At 41.5% G+C, this 15,595-nt stretch overlaps 3 protein-coding genes and 1 long non-coding RNA gene across 4 annotated transcripts; 1 reads left to right on the top strand and 3 right to left on the bottom strand.

Annotated features, from left to right (window-relative positions):
- Window positions 1–2,202: 2,202 nt before the first annotated feature.
- Window positions 2,203–3,195, bottom strand: LOC4346654 (GPI-anchored protein LLG1). The gene is made up of 2 exons (XM_015756006.3): window positions 2,833–3,195; window positions 2,203–2,759 (listed from the first exon to the last, which is right to left on the bottom strand). Exons 1-2 carry the CDS (start codon window positions 2,912–2,914, stop codon window positions 2,317–2,319), a joined length of 525 nt encoding a protein of 174 aa, XP_015611492.1. The 5' UTR covers window positions 2,915–3,195; the 3' UTR covers window positions 2,203–2,316.
- Window positions 3,196–3,826: 631 nt separating this feature from the next.
- On the bottom strand, window positions 3,827–4,691 carry LOC4346655 (uncharacterized). Its single transcript, XM_015755960.3, has one exon. It carries the CDS (start codon window positions 4,634–4,636, stop codon window positions 3,947–3,949), a length of 690 nt encoding a protein of 229 aa, XP_015611446.2. The 5' UTR covers window positions 4,637–4,691; the 3' UTR covers window positions 3,827–3,946.
- A 5,572-nt stretch (window positions 4,692–10,263) lies between these two features.
- On the bottom strand, window positions 10,264–15,000 carry LOC107278954 (uncharacterized). The gene is made up of 5 exons (XR_010734988.1): window positions 14,861–15,000; window positions 14,196–14,282; window positions 12,096–12,214; window positions 11,820–11,971; window positions 10,264–10,894 (listed from the first exon to the last, which is right to left on the bottom strand). It is a non-coding gene; the product is annotated as an uncharacterized lncRNA (long non-coding RNA).
- On the top strand, window positions 10,724–15,335 carry LOC9271821 (pyrophosphate--fructose 6-phosphate 1-phosphotransferase subunit alpha). The gene is made up of 19 exons (XM_015756737.3): window positions 10,724–10,858; window positions 11,021–11,187; window positions 11,381–11,493; window positions 11,674–11,748; window positions 11,830–11,943; window positions 12,160–12,227; window positions 12,305–12,388; window positions 12,581–12,634; window positions 12,719–12,799; window positions 12,894–12,987; window positions 13,116–13,189; window positions 13,271–13,381; window positions 13,463–13,507; window positions 13,591–13,647; window positions 13,734–13,838; window positions 13,987–14,103; window positions 14,199–14,302; window positions 14,636–14,801; window positions 14,894–15,335. Exons 1-19 carry the CDS (start codon window positions 10,763–10,765, stop codon window positions 15,029–15,031), a joined length of 1,863 nt encoding a protein of 620 aa, XP_015612223.1. The 5' UTR covers window positions 10,724–10,762; the 3' UTR covers window positions 15,032–15,335.
- Window positions 15,336–15,595: the final 260 nt, after the last annotated feature.

The raw sequence follows: 15,595 nt of genomic DNA on the forward strand, positions 1-15,595 counted from the left end.
AGGACTTAGGGTTTCTCTCTTTCATGGGCCAGACAATTGTTAATGGGCTTGGGCTCGCTTAGGGAACTCAGTTTTCCATAGGCTTGACAAGCCTACCGAGCAGCTTGCGAGCTAGCTCGGGCTCGGCTCGGTTTGGAAACGAGCTGTGGAGGGAGCTCGGGCTTGGCTCGTTTAGTCTTCGAGCCGAGCCGAGCTTCGCGAGCTCAAGCCAAGCCCGAGCCGAGCTCGCGAGCCTGAGCTTTTTGTCCACCCCTACGGGAGAATAGATGACGAAACAAAAGTCGTGTAGGAGATGGAAAAAAAATCGATGGAGCCTATCCGACCAAGTATCCATCAATTTAGTCTTTTATTCTAGCAGTTTTTTCCTCATATGCTTTTTTTATTTTTACAGACGATGGAAATATTTTTTTCTCGCGTGTTTTTTTACTGACTACGGAACTTTTTTTTCTAGCGCGTTTTCTTTTGCGCTTTTTTCTGGCATTTTTTTCCTCATGCGTTTTTTAAACCGTTTTTATTTTCTCGCGCAATTTTTTTTCTTTTTTAATATACGGTAGAAACTTCTCTTTTTAAATATTTAGATTAGATTAGATTAGAGATAAAGAAGATATATAAAAGAACTACTAAAACGACGAATAGAAATTAGACTTTTTTCCGCCGCTCTTTTTTCCGTCCTTTTTATTTTTTTTCTCTTGTATTTTTTTTACGAATGGTTTTTTGGCCACTTTATTAGTGTCGGACCTTTCATAGGATTCGATTTTTTTATCGAGTCACATATAATTCCTTTTTCTTTGGAATCAGATATTTTTTATTTTTTCGCCCTTTTTTTTACCGCGGCGACGGAGTCGGATTAGTTTCTATTTTTCCTTTTTTTTATCGGACAGATTTGTTTTTTTTTCACCCCTCTTTTTATCGGATTTTTTTTATTTTTTCGCTTGGTTTTTTCGTTCGGTTTTTTTCGTCCAGTCGATTTTTTTACCATGTCATATATAATTTCTTTTTCTTTGGAATCGGACAGTTTTTTAAAATTTTTTTCGCCCTTTTTTTACCGATTCGTTTCGTTTTTTTCCTTTTTTTTGCCCCGTATTTTTTTTGATCGGACTGATTTGTTTTTTCGCTCGGTTTTTTGGATCGGACTTTTTTCTCCCGTTTTTTTCGCTCCCTTTTTTTTATCGGACTTTTGTTTCACCCGGTATTTTTCGCTCGGTTTTTTCCGCCCGATTTTTTTTTGACAGACGAAGGAATCATCTTTTATTTTTTTAAGTAGTAGAGAGTAGAGATAGAGATAGAGATAGAGAAGAGATATAGATATAAATATATAGATATATATATATATATATATATATATATATATATATATATATATATATATATATATATATATATATATATATATATATATATATATATATATAGATTAAAACCAAAACATAAAATTGAAACCGATTCAAATACGGATGACGTACCAAACTTCCGGTAAAAACATCCTTAATTTATAACAGTAGAGATAGGTAATAGAGATCAGATGGTATTTTTTCCTTTTCTTTTGACTTTTTTTGGACGGTGTTTCTTTTTCTTTTCTTTTTTGCATCCTGAACGGACTTTAGCGTTTTTCTGTTTTTTTCCGTTTATTTTGACTTTTTTTAGGGTGTTTGTTTTCTTTTCGGTTGCATCAGATCAGACTTTTTTTCCGTCTTTTTAGTTTCTTTTACAGCCGGCATTTTTTTCCACAGTTTTTTTCGCACGGTTTGTTTTTCGCCCGGTTTTTGATCGGACAATTTGTTTTTTTTTTAATTTTATTTTTTTCGCCCTTTTTTACCGTGTTGACGGAGTCGGATTCGTTTTTCTTTTTCTTTTTTTTTTGTCCTTTTTAGATCGGACAGATTTTTTTTTCTTTTCTTTTTCCGGTTTTTTCGCCCGGTTTTTTTATCGGACATATTTGGTTTTTTTTCATCCGGTTTTTTTACGGACGATGGAAGCATCTTTTATTTTTTTAAGAGGATAGAGAATAGAGATAGAGAGAATAGAGATAGAGATAGGTACATAGATATGGTTTCTTATATGGATTGAAATTGGAAATGAATTTTTAAAACATGCATGTTAATGGTGGCAATCTTCTGGGATCTCTAGCATATAATGATAAACACATGCATTCGGATTACAGGAGCTCCGAATTTGACTACCACATCCACAAGCAACTGCAAGAGCGGAAATAACAGGTTAATTAATTAATTAATTAGATTAATTACGTCGTACCACCCTGTGCAGTGCAGAAATTAATTAATTTCAGATATACATATGATCGATGGGGTCGATCATTCAGGACACGATAAGCATCAAGAACGCGGACACGGCGGCGAGCACGGGCCGCGCGACGGCGGCGACAATGGCGGCGGCGGAGGAGGCGGCCTTGTCCTCTCCGGGCTTCATCTGGGGGGTGTCCTCGGGGCACTCGAGGCCATTGGCGCCCTCCTTGCAGGTGTTGGCGAAGAGGCCCGGCGGGTACTTGCCGTAGAGGTTGATGTAGCTGAACATGGAGGCGGCGCAGGTGGTCTGGGCGTCGTTGATGTAGGCGGTGAAGGGGCACGCCAGGTCCTTGAGCGCCTGGCAGCACAGCGCCGGCGGGTACATCGGCCCCTTGCACCTGCTCGTGATCACCGTGTAGTTCGCCTCCTCGAAGTTCACCGGGCAATCCTTCTTCGCCTGCAGCAAGCTCCGCCCCGCGCCGCCGCTCGCCGCCGACGACGCGCCCACCGCCTCATCTGCACACATACATGCATATAGTGTTCGTCAGATCTCCAGATGTTGCGTTTGACGACGGTGAGGAGGACGGACTTGAGATGAAGCCGGCGGTGGAGGCGGCGAGGACGGCGGCGAGCGCGGCGGCGAAGAGCGCGACGCGAGCGTGCAGAGACATGGCGCGCGCCCTGGCGGGATGACTAGTGGCCGCGCGCCGCGCCGGCCGCCTCTCCCGTTTTCTCGCGTGCAGAGAGACGACGACGACGACGACGTGCAGGAGGAGGAGAGGAGTTAATCGCTCGGCGGCGGCGGCGGTGGCGGCGGAGGTGGAGGTGGTGGTGGCTCGTGCGGGAAATGGGAGGAGGCGGTGGCGGTGGCGGGAGAGATGGAGAGGAGAGCGGAAGCGGCGGCGGCGGGCGCGCGCGGCCGAGCCAAATTTGGCGGGAAGAGCGCTCAAAATAGCCAACGGTTTTTGGACGGTCACGAGGACCACACCTCACAGTAATCTAATGATAGAGTTATTATGAGTTTCATCAGTTTCAGAGTTTGAAATTTGAGACATGTCGAGTGTTTGAATTTTGAATTTTTGAACATGAGTGTCCTCGATCTCCTATGTTTCTATTGCTCCATCTTGGCCGATTTATGAAGAACTGCAGTTCAGGTTTCCTATGAAATGTAGAGAATTTTTTTTGTTGTTCTTCGAAGAATTGAACTGGTTTTTGCGAGAATCGTAAAAATATTTCTGATAGAATTTTTATTCGCTTGAAATTTTGTGACGGTGTAGTAAAATTTTGAGCAAATTTGAATTGGCAATTGGATTAATTCAACGGGTTGTTCGTTTCTTGTTTCATTGGTACTCCCTCCGTTTCATAATGTAAGTCATTATAGCATTTCCCACATTCATATTGATGCTAATGAATCTACGCATATATACTTATTTAGATTCATTAGCATTAGTATGAATGTGGGAAATATTAGAATGACTTACATTGTGAAACGGAGGAAGTAGCAAGATTTCGGCGTGCGCGCATGATTGCAAGATTCATGGAGAATGCCAGATTTGCCAGCAAAAAAAAGGCACCAAAATCCATACGAAATTGGTTGATTTATCTCGCAAACATCGACACCTTGGGATGCTTCTGATCTAAATCCTAACAAAACTAATCAGAAATTTATTACAAAAAAAAATCTGATCAGTCCGTCAGATTCTTCAGACGGCGAAGAACTCCAAGGCGTTGCGGAGGAGCCGGCCGGCGTACGGGTTTGGGTGGTCGGGGTACGTGCACCCGGTGCTGAACAGCAGCCAGTGTCGCCGGCAGCGCTTCACCGGCAGGTCGCCGACGACGCGCCGCTCGCCGCCGGGCGCCACGACGGACACCGCGTCGTCCTCGAACACGAGGCGGCACAGCTCGCCGCCGCTCGCCGCCGGGTCCTGGCACGCCGCCGCCTCCGGCCACTCGGTGTCGAACAGCTTCAGGTTGGCGAGGTAGTTCCCCTCGTAGCCCCAGCTGCAGAGCACCCAAGCGACCCGCTCGGGCCCCGGCTCGATGAGGACCTCGGCGACGCGCGCGCCGCCGCGGGGAACGCGGCCGCGCGGCACCACGCTGAGCTCCGGGTAGACGTCGAATCCCGGGCCGAGCGCGCGGCAGACGAGCTCCATGCCGGCCGCGGCAGGGAGGCGGTTCTCCACCGAGGCGTAGTAGGACACGGCGCTGCGGCGGGCGGGCACCGTGGCCGTCGCCGGCGACGGCGCCAATGCGAGGAGGAGGATGAGGACGCCGATCGCCGGCACGGTCGTCGTCGCCGCGGCGAGGCGGCGGCGCGCCATGGTCGACGATCGGTCGCCGCCCTCGCTTGGGCGCGAACGTGATGTGGTGGCTTGGCGCGTTGCGTGGGCCATGCCTCCGCGCGTTTTTTAAGATGCAAACTTAGCTCGCACGTGCTGTGCGTTGCAACGGAAGAAACCGCATGGAAGAGGATACTCACCCCTCTCTGTTTAGTTTAGGCATCAATCGAAAACATGTGAACTTTTTCTTTTTTTTTTTTGCTACTACCTTCGTTTTAGGTTATTTTACGTTTTGAGTTTGGTTAAAGTCAATCTGTTTTAAGTTTGACTAATTTTATAGACAAATATATTAATATTTATAATACTAAATTGGTTACATCAAATCAATAATTAAATATATTTTCATAATAAATTTGTCCTGGGTTGACAACGTTACTATTTTTCAACATACTTGGTTAAACTTAAAGCAGTTTGACTTTAACCAAAGTTAAAACGTCTTATAACCTGAGATGAGGGAGTATTTGATATTAAACTGTTGGTCTGTTTTTGCCTCTAACTCTGACCGAAGATTATCTGAAATTCTTGCATTCCGTACGGGGTGCTAGTAATATTTTTTTCGCATATTAGAAACCGAGGAACACAATCTCGATCCATTTTCAAAATTTTGAATCAACTTTTGGGGAAAAAATATTGAACTTTCATACGAATTTGACAGTTTTAATTATAAATGTTGCCTGTTTTAGAGCATAGCTCTTAGAGCATCTTCAACAGAAACTCCAAATCTCACTCTTCAAATGACTATTTGTCCAACTTGCCAAACCAAATGGAAAGTCTAATTTGCATTTCACTTCAACAGACTCTCTATTACACTATCGAATCTAAATGTGGGTCTCACCTATTAGCCTCTCTACTATTTCACCGCTTCTTCACCCTCTCTCTCCTCTCTCTCTCCCCCCTCTCCTCTTCTCTGTCGTGCCACTGGCCAAATCCCCGCGGGACCGTAGGCGGTGGCAATGGTCACTGTCGCCACCACCATCCTCGTCGTCTCGGGCATAAGCGGTGAGGTTGTGCATGGGCGTGATGATGACGAAGCGGTGACGCAGATTTGGGCAAACGGCGACGACGTGGATTCAGCCAAATGGGTGGTGCAGGACCTCTTGCTCGCACCGGCAAGGGCGGTAGCGGCACTGGGCCAACAAACAAAGGCGGTGGTCCTGTAGGGCGTTGCTTCTTCTTCGGATTCTCCTGCAGGGTGCCGCCGCCTACGGAGATCTTGCCATTGGCTTGCCACTCCGAGGGGACCAGGTCCCGTGCCTCCGTATGGTCATCGGAGATCTCGCCATCCTCAAGCTTCCGCCGTCAGCCACTACCTCTCCCTTTTGGCCACTCTGCTCCCGAACGGAGAAAAAGTGAATAGAAGGTTGTGGGACCCATGGATGGCAAGTGGGATAGGTTGGCCAAGTTTGGCAAGTGAGGGAAGGAGTTTGGCCATCCGAATGGCTTAGAGAGTGGAATGGAGAGGCTGTTGGAGTACGATTTTCTTTCAAAATAAAGTTGCTAAATTTTGACTTGGAGAGTGAGATGGAGAGGCTATTGGAGATACTCTTAGGCTTGGTTCGAACCTATTGGTTCGCAACTCATTCCCCGCATGGAAAACAAGGTAGCCCATTAGCGTATGATTAATTAAGTTAGCTAAAAAAATTGAAAAATGAATTGATAAAATTTTTAAAACATTTTTCTATCGATTTCTTTTTTACAAATGCCACACCATTTAGCAGTTGGGGAAACACGTGTGTAGAAAATAAGAGTGTAGAAGATGAGAAAGGAGAGTGTCAAATACACCCTTTGACGAATATAGAATCACTCATACTTCTTTGTTAAAAAAATTCGGACCTACCTATGTAATAACCAACATTTCAAACTTCAAAAATAAGGAAAAATAAAATAAAATTACTCATAGAAAAGAAATATTTTGGCACAATTTTGGATAGAGCTAGGCGTTAGTCGTTGTTTCGTAAGTTGGAGAAAATTGTTTCATCCCTGGATTAAATGTTTCAGCTCAGTTCATCAATTGTTTTAAAGGATGCAACATTTAATAAATATTGGTTGCAACACCAACAAACCATTGTATGAAATGTTGAGCGCCAACCACACTCATCCAAAAATATTACAAAATCAAAACTTAAAATGTGCAATAGATGTATGAAACATCAAATTTTATTTGTTAAAACATATATATTTATCAATCGGAATATAATTACATGAGATCTTATTGTAAATATTTAATTACAATGAACTCGTTAGCAGATCATATATCAGATAAATAATTTAGAAGAGAAAATTGTTTTAAAAATATATTTGGAGAGATGCATCCATGCATAGTCCTCCTTGGAGGCGGTGTTGAGGTATGCCCTCTTTCCTTCTCTGACGAGTTTCCCCGAGGAAAAACCTCGCTCAAGAGTCCTTGGGCGGGTGATGGTGATGCTCCCGTGTCGCAACCTCCTTGGAGGCGTCGTCCGTGGAGATACCTATGCCTTTTTCGCTTTGAATTGTTGGTCCTCAACTGCAACGGTGCTTGGTTGTCATGATGGTGGCGAGTCTGTGTGGGGGAAGAGCGCATCTTTCTTCTCTCTCACATTTTTCCTCCAAAGCTCTAAATTGTGATGATGTTCGGGAGTCCTCACTTTTGGTGATTAGCTGCCTAGCAAGGCTTATGCTGGTTGGGCGGTTTGCGGTGCTCTTGGCTCTATGTTGACGGGTGGGTCTATAGGGGGATGGGAAGATCTTTCTACTCTCTCACCCTCTCCCTATGCAATCTAATATCAGGATGTCATTTGCGAGCGCTTGTGTCCTTCAGTTGTTTGGCTCTATCAGCTTTGAGCGGTGTCGCGATGTTGTAGGCCTAGCAGCGACTGGTCTCGCATAGCAGTAGCTAGCTTGGTGCAAGGTTTTCTCCCTAGTGATGTGTGGTGGTACCGTCGGCATGTGGTTGGCTTGTGGGTGAGCTGGCTGAGTTTTTCTTTTCAGTTTTCTTTTGCTTTTCCTTGATTTTAGTCTCCCCAAGGTTTTAATCTAACTGCAGGTGTGCGCGCAGTCTGAGTGGCGAGGCTACGGCAGTCTGATCGGCGGCTTGGGAGCGGATCGACCGATGGCAACAGGGGTTCGTCATCTACTATGTTCGAGGAAAATCTTTTATTCCGCAAAAGATTTTGGGTTTTTGGTTTACCTACCATTAACACCCCCTCCCCCGGTAGCTTTGTTTGGTCTTGTTCAATCCTGGGGCTGTTTGGTTCCCAGCCACACTTTACCATTACTTGCCAACAAAAGTTGCCACACTTTGCCTAAGGTGGGGTGATCAAATTGTTAGCCACAACTTACTAAGCCTAAGGGAATCTTGCCACACTTTTTTGAGCCATTGACACGTGGGACCCAATTTGTTGGAGGGGAATCTTGCCACAACTGTGGCTACAACCAAATACCTGTTAAATTTGCCTAACCTTAGGCGTGGCAAACTGTGGCATAGTGTGGCTTGCAACCAAACACACCCAGCATTCCTGCACTCCTAATTAATATATATAAATTCATTAGCCATAAATTATTTTCCAGCTCGTGATACACGCCATAATCTGAAACTCAGATAGTTAATTTGCAGAAAACGAAAAGGAACATTAGAATGAGATGGCAAAGCCAATTTGCTTTGTTGTGACAAAGAAAAAAGAGAAAAAGAAAGATGGCCAAGGAATGTCTTGCCGAGAGATGTAATCCAATGTATTTATTGTTGAAAGAACTTTCAGGCAGGGGCGTTCTTACGTTATTCTACCTGGATCTCCGAATCCCGAGTAGAATTTTAATTTTTAGTTGTTTTAGCCTATTACCATATTATTAGTTCAAAATTATAGTAATATACTCCATATGTTATGATATGTATGTGACTTCTGATGATTTTTTTCTGGGTTGGCTATTGCTTTCACATACTAACAAAATGAAAAAACAGACATCACATCAAATTTTGCATTACATGAAAAATAAGCAACACAGTAACTAATCAGGATTCAGGAGGAACATAATACTGTTTGCAATGCAAATTGTTTCCAGCCTGCCAAGTTTTGAGCAAGCCTCTGTGCCTGTCTGCAGATGGAATGTGGAGCTGAGCCTATGTGGGCTATGTGTAGGCGTGTAGCCTGACAATTCTGACGGCGCCTAGCTATGCGAAATGTTCCCGCGACAACGACGATCGATCGTATCAACCTCGATCGTCCAAACCCGTGGGATCCTAGCTACGAATGTCCTGGATTCATCAATCGAATGGCGGAATGGGAGGCTTTCAGAGATTCTGCGCGATCATCTTTCCTGTTCAAATCTAACCATATGCAGGCAACACAGATTCTTCAGCGTGAAGAAAAAAAAATCATCAGCAAAGTGAGCATAGCTATCAACTACTCCCTCTGTTTCAGGTTATAAGATGTTTTGACTTTGATCAGTTAAACTGTTTTAGTATCAAAGTTAAATTTATTATATAAATATGTTTAATTATTAATTTAATAAAACTAATTTGGTAATGTAAATATTACTCCATCCGTCCCAGAATATAAGTATTTTTAGAGTTGGACACGGTTATTAAGAAAGTAGGTAGAAGTGAATGGTGGTGGGTTGTGATTGGTTGAGTAGTGAAAGTAGGTGAGGAAAGTAAATGGTGGAGAGTTGTGATAGGTTAGAAAGAGAATATTGGTGGAGAAGCTGTTATATTTTGGGACAAATCTTGATGGCTAAAAGTTGTTATATTTTGGGACGGGTGGAGTACTATATTTATCTAAACTTAGTCGACTTTGACCAAAGTTAAAACATCTTATAACCTGAAACGGAGGGAGTAGTTAGGTCTTTTGTAATGCAACGTGTTTATATATCTCGGTCCAAGATATAAACTTAACATGGATACTCTCGTTTACAGCTAGCTGTGTTTTAAGTGGTAAGAGACATACCCTTCAACAGCAAGATATTCATGATAACTTCGTCGATATCAAGATGCGCCAGCCTAGTCTTCGGAGGTTATCATAGGGGTAAAATGTGTTTGTGCGCGTTTATAAAAGTGAGTGTTCACGCATTTATATCAGCGCATGTGTCTGTACTGTGTATTGAAAAAAAAAGAAGAAAGAAGAATCACTATTGTATCAACCGTCCCTTCGAAAGTCCGAGTTAGAAGACTTCACATACGCCGGCGAAACGAGTGAAAAACCACCCACAGAGAACGCACGAAACGGCGAGAGAGCAAAAACAAGGTTTGGTTTTGTTGCTTTCTTTCCAGGAGGCCGGCGACGTGAAAGGGTTCCAACAGGTGGATGCTGACCAACGCAATGCGCCGACGAATCGAATTAATGGTTGTTTAAATTTTAATTAAATGGGAGAACAGAATTTTAGCCTTTGATGATGGCTCCATGGCCCCAATTATTTGGCTTTTGCAAAAGGAGACAAGAATTTAGCATCGATCACCCACTTTAATCAGTTCTTTAATTGACGCGTGAAATCGATCCTAGGATTTGATTTTTTTAAAAAAAGGTTGATGGCACATAGCATGTTTGGACTTATGTTGCTGGGATTAATTTTGTTTGTGATTTAATCTTTTGTTTTTTTTCCTCCGAACATTTCTCCAAGGATGGCCCACAGACTGCACATGTCACTCACCACCTGGTTCTAGATGGTCACTCCACCTGACCAATCACAGCTCTACACAAAACTCTTGAGCATCAACAGTCCAACACATAGACCAATTCCTCTAAAATTGTGTGGAATTTCGATAAATGTTCACAAACAAAGCCCAAGAGAGGGTTCTGTACTTCTGTTGTGATACTTATTATGGTCAGATGTATCAAATATTTTTTTGTGTAGGCAGGTTGATTTTATTTTTCTTAAAAAAAATAAAAATAAAAAGGTCACCTGCATCCTGGCAACCTAGAAGGCCACTCCACTTGACCAATCACAATTCACACAGTTGCACCCTTGAACATCAAACACACAGACAAATGCAACAATGGAATCTGGGGTCAAATTTCTGTTGGTGTCATCAGAGGGCCAAGAAACTGCAGGAGCACCAAAAAGTCTCACTTTCTTCTTCTTCTTCCATTGTCTCCCTACAAAAAGGGCTGCAAGAACACAAGGAGAAAAAAAAAAAACTGCACCAAGAACAAATTGCAAAGTAAGTTTGTACTTTGTACTTTCTTTGCAGCAAGAAGAGCAAGAAGGGAGATGTCCATGAACGCGGACCTCGGCAAGCCGAGGGAGCTCACCGGGTTGCAGCAGAGGAGGGCTCTGTATCAGCCGGAGCTGCCTCCATGCCTTGAGGTTTGCAAGCTCTCCTTCATCCTCACCACTTGCAAGCTGCATCAAGCTACTTTTTTTCATCACTAATTATGAAAAGTTGCAAGTTTTGAACACAGTATGTTCACTTTGTATTTAGGTCCTTGTATTTGTATTCTCTCAAAGTTTTTCAACCAACATGTTCAGGGAAAGGCCATCAGAGTGGAGTTTGGCGATTCGACGACGACCATCGACCCGACATGCGCAAATATGGTTGTGCAGGAATTTCCCAACACCTTTGGTCAGCCTCTGGTACATTTCCTGAAGCCGAACAAGATGGATGCGCAAGCCAACGATGAACATCCACCAATCAGGTTCGTTTTCCTTTTTCAGAATGGTGCTAAACCCCATCCATTTTTCAGTTGAGAAAAAAAATCAGAACAAATCAAGTTTGGCTTGAACACCGAATTAGTGTGATAGCAACTAGTGTCAATTCTTTATCATTGAAAACTTGATATTTGATCTATCAACACACAATTCTCAGGCTTGATATTTACTTGAATCTAGGGTTGGTGTGGTGTTCTCTGGGAGGCAATCGCCAGGGGGGCACAATGTGATATGGGGCATCTATGATGCTATGAAAACTCAAAATCTACAAAGTGTTTTGCTTGGATTTATTGGTGAGTAATTGAGCATACTTTCAATTTCTAGATTTTAAATGGACTAACAAGAAGCAGTGTGATATTTACATTATTGGATTGCTTGTTGTGACATTTATTGGCTTAGTATATATATATTGATTTCCTGCAAAAAGATATGATAAAAATAAGTCTCATGAAGAACTTTGTATTTCTAAATAGGTGGCACAGAAGGCCTATTTGCAAATCAGACATTGGAGATCACAGATGATGTTCTTTCAGCATATAGAAACCAAGGTTTAAATTTATTGATCTTGATTGCTAGCTTTCTAAATATATTATGGCCTATATAACAAGAAAGTCTTTACCTTCTTGAAGGTGGTTTTGATTTTCTCGGCAGAACTGTTGATCAAATCCACACAACTGAGCAAGTGAATGCTGCAATGTCAACATGCTGTGATCTTGACTTGGATGGCCTCGTCATCATTGGAGGTACTAATAGGTTATACCAGCAAATTTGCTGATGAAAAAAAAAAACATCACAATGGATTTTACATGAGCACTTCCATGCCATTTCAATCTAGAGTGAATAAAGAGCTGTGAAAAAATTGGGGTTACATGAAAATAAGGACCAAGCAATCAACCTTATTTCAAAAACATTCTCTGCCTTAAGGACTTGTGTAATTCTTGATGTTATCTTGTCTTCAGGGGTGACCTCCAATTCAGATGCTGCTCAGCTTGCAGAAACATTTGCCAATCACAACTGCAAGACAAAGGTATATACACATTGTTAATTCCACATCCTCACATTGGAATATAACTCCCATTTTCAGATCTTTATCCTGTTTGACAGGTTGTAGGCGTGCCTGTTTCATTAAATGGTGATCTCAAGAATCAGTTTGTTGAGACAACTGTTGGGTTTGATACAGTGTGCAAGGTGAGTCTTGCAGGCTATGCAGCAAATAAAATTCCAATTTAAAGCTAAGACAGTATCTACAGTTCCCCAAAAAAAATTAAATGAAGGATACAAGTGTACGATTCCCCCAAAAAAATTAAATAAAGGATACAAAGTGTTACATCATGACATGTTTTTTTAATGTAAATGTCTTCTATGAAAATGTCTTTTCAGGTGAATTCCCAGCTTATAAGTAATGTTTGCCTCGATGCAATCTCAGCTGGGAAGGTACACTCTATTATAGTCTATCATAATAAATTGGACTTATTAGGATCACTTATTATTTATCTAATTTATATAATTTCCCTGCAGTACTACCATTTTGTCCGTGTGATGGGTTGGAAAGCATCTCATGTTGCCTTGGAGTGTGCACTTCAATCACAACCAAATATGGTCTGCCTTGTCGCCTTGATCAAATGCATCGTAAAATCTAGCATAAGTGAACAGTTGTAGAATTATTTTTATAATTGTACATTTTCACATGCAGGTTATTTTAGGGGAAGAAGTGGCATTTTCCAAGCTCACTTTGAAGGAAATTATAAGCAAGATATGTGATGGAGTGCAAGCAAGGGCAGCACAAGGTCTCTACAATTCATTGGCTGTCTTAAGTTGATGAATTCTCACTAAAGACTGAATTGTGCATATATCAATTAAATAGAAACATGAGGTAACTTTGTGACAATCTAATATATTGGATATAATTTTTCAGAGAAGTACCATGGTGTATTACTTATTTCGGAGGGACTAATCGAAAGCATTCCAGAAATGTTTGCACTTATTCAGGTTTATACTTGTTACTACAATAAAATGCAGTGACATCTCATTTCTATGAAATCTTATTGGTTTCCTTTATGCGTATTGTAGGAAATTAATATTCTCCACAGCAATAAAGTTCCTGAGAACAACATTCCATCTCAACTTTCTCCATGGGCTACTGCCTTGTATAATTACTTGCCTCCTTTCATAAGAAGAGAGGTATTGGTGTATTAAATTACTAACATAATTTATTTTATTAATAAAAATTGTGGTCTGAAGATTTGGAACTTTCTGTTATAGTTGCTGCTACATCAAGACTCCGATAACTCAGCACAATTGTCCCAGGTTTGTGTTTTCTGGAATGCTCAGCAGTCAGTTATTCATGGAAATGCAATTTTTGATGTCAAACTTTTTATTGAAATTTTCAGATTGATACTGAGCAACTCTTAGCTCATTTAGTAGAAGCAGAAATGAACAAGCGAATGGTAAGTTCAGTTAAAACTTGAGCTTTATGTGCCCAGTTCAGTATTCAGTTCTTTTTTTTTTTAATTTGATTGTGCTTGATTCTCAGAAAGAGGGGAAATACATTGGAAGGAAATTCAGCTCCGTTTGCCACTTTTTCGGGTATCAAGCGCGAGGATCCTTACCATCAAACTTCGATTGTGATTACGCCTATGTAAGTAGTAAACCTGAACTATGTTCGTCACAAATAAAAGATATATATATATATATATATATATATATATATATATATATATATATACACACACACACACACACACACACACACACATGCTATAGGCTCTAAACCTTGAAGAATGCAGGTTCTTGGTCATATCTGCATGCACATACTAGCAGCTGGGCTGAATGGTTACATGGCTTTTGCAACAAATCTGAAGGAACCAACAAACAAATGGCGATGCGCTGCCGTTCCTCTAACAGTATGCTTTTTAGTTGACTGTATTGTTTTCATTAATTATGCTCATTTAAAATGTTCGAGTTTGTGACGTGATACACTGTTTCTAAATCTTACCAGGCAATGATGAGTGTGAAGAGGCACTCACGCAGTCCTGGAGCTGTTCCTACTGGAAAGCCAGTTATCCATCCTTCTCCAGTTGACCTGCAAGGGAAGGCTTATGCGTAAGTCCATAGTTAACAGCCTTAAAACTATTAATTTGCTGCTTCAGGCAAAAGACTGAACACTGACATCCATGAATCTCATTCAGTGGCTTGTCATAAAAAAATCATGTGTTGATTCCTCCGGTAAAATGTTAATAATATTGCCACAAAAGTTTTTAGTTAATGAGGCAACAGTAAGATGATATAGAATTAGTTTAGATTAACTCTGCATAATATGTAGACACATAAATGCATCATTTTTTGTGTTAATATCATTGATCTTTTACAGTGACTCTTCAGATTATAAGGCAGAGGAAAACTATAAACTAATTCTTGTTTCTCTCATTACTCTAGGCTCCTGAGAGAGAAAGCCTCGAGCTTCCTATTAGATGATTTCTACAGAACTCCAGGGGGCATTCAATTTGATGGATCTGGAACAAATGTTAAGCCAATCACACTGACTGTCGAAGACCAAGACTACCTGGGTGACATTGAGCTACTGCAAGACTACTTGGAGAAGGTTTGTCAACAAAATCTGAACCTGTTAACTTCATAAGAGCTAAAAAAAAAATTCAGTACCTGTAGTTGAAGCTTGTCAAACTGATATCCCAGGTGAGGAACATTGTGAAGCCCGGATGCTCGAGGGAGATCCTGAAGGCGGCGATAAGCTCGATGTCATCAGTGAAGGATGTGCTGAAGGTTATGTCGGCTCCCTTCTATGCAGAGCTCCCTCTGTTCAATCTGAACTGAAAGTTACCTTCATCAGACAAGAAATTTTTGTCAGTTAGTCATTGGGTTCATCATATGACATCAGTCCATCTAGTAGAATTGGATCAGAATCATGAGTGAGTAGTGGTTACTGATCTTAGGTAGGCTGTTTTGTTTGCTGTTCTGTTCTGTTTGTGATATGAACAGAACCCAGCTATTCATTTTTATTTTGTTTTGAGGGGAAGAACCCTACCATTCATGTCAGTAAACACTGCACAGCCGTGCATATGACCAGCTAGTGGATATGAATAAGTACAAATTGCAGTGGCTTCCTAGCCAATAATCATGACATGTCATTCCTACATGTTAGCTGCTTTCAACATCTGTAAATTTGATCCAACAAAGAGAGGGCTTAGCGAAACAAACTATAAAATGATTTACAATCAAATGTTCATTTGACTGATAGCTCAACTGTAGAAAATCAGTATTGTGTTATTTTGCATATCCATCTTGATGTTTCTATTTTCAATATGGGCATGAATAGTTCCTGCCAGATCAAATCACACACTGGAAAATATAAATTCTGATTTCTGAAGTGCATGCTAA

The sequence above is a fragment of the Oryza sativa genome, chromosome 9 (genome assembly GCF_034140825.1).
Source record: "Oryza sativa Japonica Group chromosome 9, ASM3414082v1".
NCBI classification, from domain to species: domain Eukaryota; kingdom Viridiplantae; phylum Streptophyta; class Magnoliopsida; order Poales; family Poaceae; genus Oryza; species Oryza sativa.

Excerpts from the sequence above, each read along its gene's own strand:
- LOC9271821 (XM_015756737.3), top strand. The coding sequence starts at position 10,763 with ATGTCCATGAACGCGGACCTCGGCAAGCCGAGGGAGCTCACCGGGTTG. Across the intron at positions 12,389-12,580 it reads GGTTTGATACAGTGTGCAAG|GTGAATTCCCAGCTTATAAG; the intron begins GTGAGTCTTGCA and ends ATGTCTTTTCAG. Across the intron at positions 13,508-13,590 it reads ACTCAGCACAATTGTCCCAG|ATTGATACTGAGCAACTCTT; the intron begins GTTTGTGTTTTC and ends TGAAATTTTCAG.
- LOC4346655 (XM_015755960.3), bottom strand. The coding sequence starts at position 4,636 with ATGGCCCACGCAACGCGCCAAGCCACCACATCACGTTCGCGCCCAAGC.
- LOC4346654 (XM_015756006.3), bottom strand. The coding sequence starts at position 2,914 with ATGTCTCTGCACGCTCGCGTCGCGCTCTTCGCCGCCGCGCTCGCCGCC. Across the intron at positions 2,760-2,832 it reads CACCGCCGGCTTCATCTCAA|ATGAGGCGGTGGGCGCGTCG; the intron begins GTCCGTCCTCCT and ends GTATGTGTGCAG.